Raw genomic sequence first — 8,769 nt, 5'->3', positions numbered from 1 at the left:
CCGCCCAACCCCCCTGATCATCCTGCGGCTCTGTGTGTGTGATAGGGGGCTGGGCCAAAACCTCCCTATCCACCCTGTGAGAGGGCACAAGCCGGGCTGAGGGACCTGCCTCCCCCCCGAGTGCACTAATTTTTGTGCACCGGGCCTCTAGTATATACATATACATATATATATAGTGCTTAGCACAGATAAGCACTTAATAAATTAAAGATGTTGCTTTATAATTATAATGACAAATGCTCACTCTTGTTATTCAAGTTAAATTGAGGCAGAGGCTTTGGTTTCATGTAAGGCCAGTAGGGTGAAGGGTTTAGGGCAAGCCAACAACTCCAAGGCTAGGTGAGACCCCAGCTGGATGAGGCATGAGGGCTGGGTCTTTGAGGTCAGGACTCAGCCTCTCTGTTCTCCAAGGGAGCGTTCTCCCAACTGCCTACCTGTCTGGGCAGGAGGAGCCCAGGATGGACCGGCTGAGCCTGCACCATATCCTCTACCCGTGGAGTAGACAGAGGCAAGAGGCGGGAGCGGGTGGGGAGACTGTCAGAGCATCCGGGATCTGTGTGGGGCCTCTTCCTGGAGGAGGCTGGGGCGTCAGGTCCAAGGTGGGAATGGGTGGAAGGGCTGTTGGGGGGAAAGCCCAGGGCCCAGGGCGGTGGAGAGAGAGTGGCTGTCTCTGGGCACAGCCCCAGCCTGGAGTGGGGGCAGGGGGGGGCGTCTCTTCACGAGGCAGCCGGGCCACGGGGGTCATGTCTCTGACTGGGCCTCACTCGTACCTCCTGTGTTTTGATAGAGAAGTGGGACGCCTTCATCAAGGAAACCGAGGACATCAACACGCTCCGGGAGTGCGTGCAGATCCTGTTCAACAGCAGATATGGTGAGTGGGCGGCGGCCCGCTGTGTGGCCCTGGTGGCGTGTTGAGCATCTCATTACGTGGCAGTCACTTGTGTTCCCTAACATGACAGCCAGAGCCATATGCTGGCACCCGCATGCCATCAGCGCGAATGTCATCTCCTGTCTGAGGAGGGGGTGGCTGTGTCAATATTTCCCTTCTAGATTCTCCGGGGGGTGGGGCTGATGGCAGAGGCCCAGACCTTGACTCACCTGTGGGAGGCAGGCAGATCGGGGGGCAGGCAGTCAAGTGAAAAATGGCTGCGTGCAAATTCCCCACAGCACCGTGCCCCTGCCTGCCTCCTTGCCTTTGCCTGTGCGGTGCCCTCTGCCTGGCATGCCCTGTGCATCTTTTGGAGGCAAAGTCCCACTTGTTCTGTGAGACTTATCCTGGGCTAGGTGGGCCTCCGAAGCGAAGCCCTGTCAGGTATGGTTGAAAGGGGCTTCTTATGAATAACAAAGGCTGCCCTTCACACACACACACACACACACACACACACACACACACACACCTGTCAGTCACTTGGGGAGAGTACAAGGGTTTTGTGAGTCCTTGCGCCAGGAACCAGAGTTGAAGACTACAGACATACGTATTACATCACGTATCGGTCTTGCTTTCTCCCTTCACGCACATTTATTGATCTGCACACTTACCAGTCGTGCATCGCAAGCGCCCCTCCTTGTGCCAGGCTCCCAGGCCAGCTCTGGTCTCTGTTGTTGCAGCAGTTGCTGAAGCTGTGTCTTTGGTAGCAGGCAGTGCTGCACAGCCACACACTCCAGTGTGGGGTAGCACACAGGAACGGGAGCCCTCAGAAAGAGGCAGCTCAAAGGAAGGCGAGTTCTCAGCAGGCTCGGGGAGTCATGGATGGCTTCACGGAGGAGGTGCCCTTTGATCCAGGCTGGAGCTGAGGAGGCCTGGGCACATGGGCTTGACAGTTCCAGGTTGGGGCGGGGCTGAGCAAGGCCCTTGGGGCCTTAGTGAGAAGTCTGGGAGAGGCTGGGTGCCTTTGATGTGGCCACGAGGGCCCACCCACTCCGCCCCTCTGCCCGGGACTGGAGGGCTGTCTGTCTGCACCTGAGTCCTCCAGGCCCCCCGGCAGGTGTGAAACTGGGTGGGAGGCAGGGGGAGGGAGCTGGGGAGGGCTCTGCCCCAACCCCGCTGGCACGCAGGCACCAGTTTTCAGGCTTGTTGTGGGCTCATGATGTTTCCGGAATGTGGAACCTTTTCTAGACATCAGCACCTGGGCCCACCACAGCCAGATCCAGGCAGGAATGTTGGACTTAGAGTGGCCCAGGTCTTGCCCTTTCTCAGCTTTCCGGTCAGCTGCCCAGGGGAGGAGGAGGCTCCCTGTGAATATTGGGGAGAACATTGGGCGACCTGAGGCATCCTGCAGACCCCGGATGAATAGATTCTGCTTCTGGTTTTGTCTTTCCAGCTACCAATTCTGGGGGAGGTGATGTGGCTGGGGTGCAGAGGGAAAAATAACGAAGAAACTGGGGGCAGCCTTTAGGGAGCCTCAAGGACGCTGTTGCCTGGGAAACGTAGAGGCTAGACGAAGGATGTCGGATGGTGCATGGTGGCTTGGTTCTCCCTTCCCAGCCCTGCTGCAGCTGGGGGCTGGGCAGGGTCATGCCTCCGTCCACCGGAGCCCCTTGCTGCTGAAAGGCAGGCCCAGCACATCTGATGAACCTCAGTGGAGATGGATTTACGTAGACTCGAGGAACCTATTGCTCGAGTGCTGGGGCTGGGGCGTGGCTGGCGATGTTGGAGGTGGGGAGTCGGGGGCAGAAATGGTTTGACAGCTGTTGAGATTTCGAGGGTTTAATTTGACAGTGAGTTAAGTGTGACTTCACAGTGGGATCTGGCTGCCAAAGCCGCCAACGCAGACCTGGGCTGCATCAACAGGAAAACAGTGTCGGCAGTGTCCCAGGAAGGGCCCCAGACAGTGCTGCTGTGCCCTGGTCAGGGCACGGCTGCAGGGCTGGTCGTTGTCAGGACAAAGACAAAACCTGGTGGGGACACAGACAAGGCCAGGATGGGGAAGGGCCTAGGGAGCAGTGAGAGATGTGGGACCCTTGGAAGAGAACAGAGTAGCAAGGCAAGAGTGGACACTGGCCCTGGCTGGTTTGGCTCAATGGATAGAGCGTCGGCCTGTGGACTGAAGGGTCCCAGGTTCGATTCTGGGCAAGGGCACATGACCCAGTAGTGGGTGTGCAGGAGGCAGCCAGTCGATGATTCTCTGTCATCATTGATTTTTCTATCTTTCTCTCCCTCTCCCTTCCTCTCTGAAATCAATAAAAATATATTTTTTTAAAAAAGAGTGGACACCCAGCCCAGCTCATCGGAGAACAGGGGGCACATGAAAGCACCATCCAACTCTGGCCAGGTCGCTCCGTTGGTCAGAGTGCCATCCGTACACCAAAAGGTTTCGGGTTCAATTCCCAGTCAGGGCACATACTTAGGTTTTGAGTTTGATCCCCGATCCAGGACCAGATGGGAAGCAAGCAATTGATGTTTCTCTTCCTTTCTCTCTAAAAATCAATTTTTTAAAGTGCCATCAAGCACACAGTGGGTGCTCAAGTAGTGTTTGGTGAGTGAATGAATAAGCACATAGAGAGCTGGGGTGTGAGTGAATGTCTGAAATGCCAAGACCACACCTAATAGTCCAGAGGAAGAGAACAAGTGACCACTCATGAGCCCGGGTTCTGTTGGCAATGCTGTCGGCAATGCTGTCAGCTTCCGGCCCGGATCTCATTGATGTCACTGAAGAGTGAGAGGAGTGCCAGGCCCTCACTGGAGGATAAGGCTCACCGGTGTGGCCAGCGGCATCCGGCCAGAGCCACCTGGAGCCTGGGGGCTTCCTGCAGCCATTCACTCACTCAGTGGAAATGCAAGGAGCACTGTGGTGTGCCAGCCCCATCTGGATCCCAGACGTGGGCAGAGAGAACACCCTGCTCCCGTGGAGCTTAGGTTCCAGACAGTACACCAGTGACTAGACGAGCATGTCCGCAATGGCAGGTCCTGTTAAACTCGGGGTGAAAAACAAAGCGGGGTGGGCTTGGGAGGGGTGGAGGGGGCTGTTTCAGGCTATTGAAGTGGCATTTGACAGACACTTGGAGAAAAGGAGAGAGGGGAGCATCTGGTTACGTGGGAGGAAAGTGTCTGAATAAACGGGAGAGCAGGAGCAAAGGCTCTGGGGTGGATGTGTGCCTGGCCTGTTAGGAAAGCAACAAAAAGGCCCGGAGACTGGAATGAGCAAGCAGCAGGGTGAAAGGGGTGGGGGAGATAAGGTCCCAGGTGATGGGGTCCTGGTCCCATCGAGCCTCGGAGGCCCAGGTAGGACTTTGACCATCCTTGAGTGAGATGGGAGCCTGTGGGCATTTTCCAAGAGAGATTATGTGATTTGACATTTCAGCATGGCCACTGGGTGGCCAGAGGTGCCGGGCGGTGGGAGGTGATGGCAGCCACGGCCCTGGGGCCCTGCGTGTCCTGTGGCCTTCGTCTTGCACTCAGCCTTGCCATTGCCCTTCCAGCGGAAGCCTTGGGTCTGGACCACATGGTCCCCGTCCCCTACAGGAAGATTGCCTGCGACCCGGAGGCTGTGGAGATCGTGGGCATCCCGGACAAGATCCCCTTCAAGCGTCCCTGCACCTACGGGGTTCCCAAGCTGAAGCGGATCCTGGAGGAGCGGCACAGCATCCACTTCATCATTAAGAGGTGCTGGGTGGGTTGCAGGGGGCATGACCTTTGTTCCACGCTAGGCCTGGGTTGGTTCAAGGTATTAGGGCGTGAAGGCTGGGCAGGGGCAACAGCAGGCATGAGGCAGGGCCCTGGAGAGGCGACGATGGGGCGGGGATGGAATGAAGTGGTTCTCTGACTTCAGGAGAGAATCAGGCAGACCTGGGAGGGAATTCTGACCCTTTAACCTAACAGCGGTGTGGTCTCCTTTTGCCTGGGGAGAGGTTGGCCCTCCTAGCTGGCAGGAGAATTGCCCTCACAGGTACTGGACTCACCACCAAGCTTGTACCAGCAGTTCCAGGCAATGCCCAGACTTCCCGGATGATCCCTCCTAAATGGTTAGAGACGGAGGGGTGGCCAGAGGCCGAGCCCGCCAGCCCCCTGCCTCCAGGCAGCACTGCATGGTCCCTCCCCAGACATCTGTTCTGGATGTTTCCTCTTGGCGGTGTGAGCTGGTGCATTCATTTACTCATGTGCCTGCTCGCTTATTTGTTGCCACTAGACTATAAAGTAAGCAGGGACCGTGGACAGGGCTGTGCTTGGCTCATTACTGAATCCCCAGTGACCATGACAGTCCCTGGTAGGTAGTAGATGCCTAATACAGATCTATGGAATGCGTGAGCGAATGCACGCATGCATGCTTGGCCAAGTTGGGCTCATACCTTCTGACTTCTTAGAGCTTAGGAAATAACCTGGGTAATGGGAGAAAGAGAAATGGGTTGAGGGCGCCGACTTAGGGTGGTCAGGGGCCTCTGAGAGAAGGCCCCATCTGTTAAGCCAGAGCTGGGAGTTTGAGAAGGGTGGGCCCGTTTAGAGCTGGGCAGTGTTTGGGCAGAAGGGATGGCCTCAGCGAGCAGCCTAGATTCCCCAGGGCTGCAAGGAGGCCGGGCGTGAGCAAAGGTTGAGAATTGCTCTAGGGTGGTGGGTAGGACTTCTGCAGGGCGGGTAGAGGCCAGAGGCGGGGTCTCACAGGCCCTCTGGCTGCGGGGAGACTTGAGCAGAGGTGGGAGACTGGCAGGAGGCTGAGCAGTGAGCCAGGCCAGCGTGGCTGGTGGAGGGAGAGAAGTGGCGGGATTTGGGACAGATGCTCAGCTGTGATGGGGTTTGCTGGTGGATGGAATGTGGGAGCCGGGAGGGGAGCAGGGAGACAGGGATCACCCCCATGTTTCCGAGTGAGTTCACGTTGGATATGTGAACTCAGGGAAGATCAGGAGATGACATTCTCAGAGGCCAAGTTGAGATGTCAGGAGCTCTGGAGAGAGGCCTGGGTTAGAGATAAAAATCTGAACATTGTCAGCCTGGGCCAGGAAGGGATCTCAGGGAAGAGAGGGGTGGAGATAAGAAGGGAAGAGGGCTCATGTGAGAGGCCTGGGCGAGGACAGAAGGCCGAGGCAGCTGGCCAGGACTGTGGGTGGGCCTCCCGGTGCCTCCCAGGAGATGATTCTGGAAGTCAGGGCTGATAGTGTGGGCCTCTGGCCCTCAGGGTGAGGGCACACTCTGGCCTGTTGGCAGCCACCGAGCCAGCCTTCTTGCTGCCCTGCCTTCCCACATCCCCAGGAACTCCTGCCACCTCCCCTGCCTGTGGGCCTTGGCTGAAGCTCTTCCTCCACCTGGACCAGCTTCCCACCTGTCTCTGCCTTTCAAGGCTTGCTTTTGTTTTTCTCAGCGTCTGGAAGACCACGCCCCCTTCCTTCATTAGCACACTCCTTGCTTACCTCTGCATTGCAGCCATTTCATGCGCTTTTACAACCCTCCTGTGGAGCCCACTTGATGAATGATTCTGGAGGTGCATTGTGGTCAGTCATCAGGCAGTGTTACTGCTGTCTAGCTTAAATCCCTCTTGCTGTTGCCTAAGTCCATTTTCTTCCGTTGACTCTTAGTAGGGGGGTAGGGGAGAAGAAAACAACAAGGACCTCCCAGTGTCCCCTTATGTGCTTAACCGTGTGTTTCATCTCCCTCAATCCAAACTATAGCTCATTTAATTCTTCACTAGCATGTCCCTCCTACACGCTCAGCCCTTCACTAGCTCCCCTGAAGATTTTATGAAAGAGCAGGCATAGTCCCCACCTGCCCCCAGAGGCCACTGCCCATCATGAGGAGTGGTCACTTCGAAACGTTCCCGGTGTAGACTCAATGGTATTTGAGCAGCAAACCCATGGGGCTTCCTGGAGGAGGCAGCTTTGGCATCAGATGACTGGGCTTGAAGCCACTCACATCTTTTTTCTTTTTTAATGTATTTTTATTGCTTTCAGAGAGGGAGAGATAGAAACATGAATGATGAGAGAGAATCATCTATCAGCTGCCTCCTGCACACCCCCAACTGGGGATCGAGCCCATAATTCCAGCGTGTGCCCTGACTGGGAATCGAACCATGACTTTTTGGTTCATAGTTCGATGCTCAACCACTGAGCCACACTGACTGGGTGACCACTCACATCTTGATAACGTTGAATAGCAACTTCTCTTCTGAGCCTCAGTTTCCTCCTCTCTAAAAACAGGAACAGTGGTTTTCTTCAACATAAACTGAGGAAGTGGACGTAACACACCTGACATGCTCCATAAACACCAGTTCTCTTTCTTGACCTCACTTCCCTGATATATAAAGTAGTAGCTAAGCACATCAGCCCTGATGGCCTAGGTTCCAATTCTGGCCCCACCATTTCCCAGCTATTGAGCATCGGCCTATGAACCAAAAGGTCACGGTTCGATTCCCAGCCAGGGAATCGAATGCTTGGGCAAGTTACTTGACTGCCTTGTGCCTCACTTGCCTCATCTGTAAAATGGGGCTATAGTGATAGTCCATGCACTAAATGACTAGAACAGTTGCTGCTCCGTTCTGAGCCCTGTGTACATTTCCCACTACTACACATCTCAGCCTCATCAATAGAGCATCTGGGATCATTCTAGCGACCTGGGTCAGAAAAAAAGGGGGCTTAGGAAGCAGCCAGAAGGTGGAGTCTCTGCCTCAGCCTAGGTGTCTGCCCAGGGTGGGGAGAGGGCAGGGTGCTCTCCTACAAAGGGAGAAGCCCCTTCTCAAGGCCTGTGCTTCTTGTTGGTGGCAGGGGGCTCCCTGGCCCCCAGGTTCACACTTGTGCCGAGCCCTGGCCTCCAAATCCCCTGTCCCTCCAGGACATGAGCCCCTGGTGAGGGCATCCGAATTCACACCGGAGGGGCCAAATGTCAGTTCCACCTGAGGCAGAACTTAAGAGGGAAAGTGTGTGGCCTGTGCGGTGGAAGATTACAGTTACGTGGTCAACACCCATCCAACGGCCCTCACGCTAGGCAGCCTGCGAGAACGTCCGTCACAGTCTTGGAGCCACCATCAGACCTTCTCCCTGTCATCTGCCCCCCAACTCCACCGGGGAACTGTGCGAGCCCCATCCTGTGCTCCCCATAAATAACTAAAACCATAAATAATAAAACCACAGGGACGCGGGCAGCCTCCGGTCCCTGGGAGAGGCTGAGGAAGCCACTTTCCTCCAGAATTCCTCCCTGGCTGCTCTGGGCCTCGTGGGACCCAGTGCGCACGGGCCTCTGGGAGCAGCAGGGGAGCCGGGCCTCTCGGAATGAGAACGGGAAGCCATGCCTGGGGTCAGGTCGTGCTGTGGTCTCACCGCCCCGGTGACTGGGCCCCACATCCTGTCGCTGACTCTTTTGCATGTGTTTGACTTTTCCATGGGGCCCAGCTTGGGCATTGCCCCTTGTTTTTGGACTCAGACCTCCCTTTCATCGGTCCCATGTCGCCGCTGTAGCCTGAGTTCAATGACTGAGGCCTGGTCCCCTTGTCCAGCCATTCCCTGGCACACAGGCTTGACTGCAGGCCCCAGACCCACTGCCCAGGACTCCCCAACCCACTGGGTGCCACCCTGGTTGGGACTGAGGACAGACCACCAGGCCTGGAGGCAGGTGGGCAAGTAATCCCAGTCCACCTTGCCCACCTTTCCTCCATCCTCATTTTCCTGGCCAAGTTTCTAGGTCTCTCACCAGCATGACTCAGGGGTCTCTGACTGGCCCAGCCTCCCAGCCATCCCCCTTCCAGTCCATTCTCTGGGTAAGGATGGAGTGATCTGATAGTGCTGTGCCCCTCGGGGCTCCCCATTGCCCACAGGGTGGAGACCATGTGCCTGAGCACCAGCCAGGTGGAA

General features: G+C 56.3%; 1 protein-coding gene across 1 annotated transcript in view; it reads left to right on the top strand.

Moving 5' to 3' along the window:
• Positions 1-8,769, top strand: part of GTF2IRD1 (GTF2I repeat domain containing 1) — a gene marked incomplete at its 3' end in the record, with an annotated part of 40,018 nt that overhangs the window by 27,342 nt on the left and 3,907 nt on the right. The window contains exons 8-9 of the mRNA XM_006773410.2: positions 788-871; positions 4,420-4,603. Coding sequence (XP_006773473.1) covers positions 788-871; positions 4,420-4,603 — 268 coding nt within the window. The remainder of the gene's footprint in view (positions 1-787; positions 872-4,419; positions 4,604-8,769) is intronic.

The sequence above is a fragment of the Myotis davidii genome, unplaced genomic scaffold, assembly GCF_000327345.1.
Source record: "Myotis davidii unplaced genomic scaffold, ASM32734v1 scaffold726, whole genome shotgun sequence".
In the NCBI taxonomy this organism is placed as follows: domain Eukaryota; kingdom Metazoa; phylum Chordata; class Mammalia; order Chiroptera; family Vespertilionidae; genus Myotis; species Myotis davidii.
The sequence above is the reverse complement of the archived record's forward strand: the minus strand, read 5'-3'. Positions and strand labels throughout refer to the sequence as shown.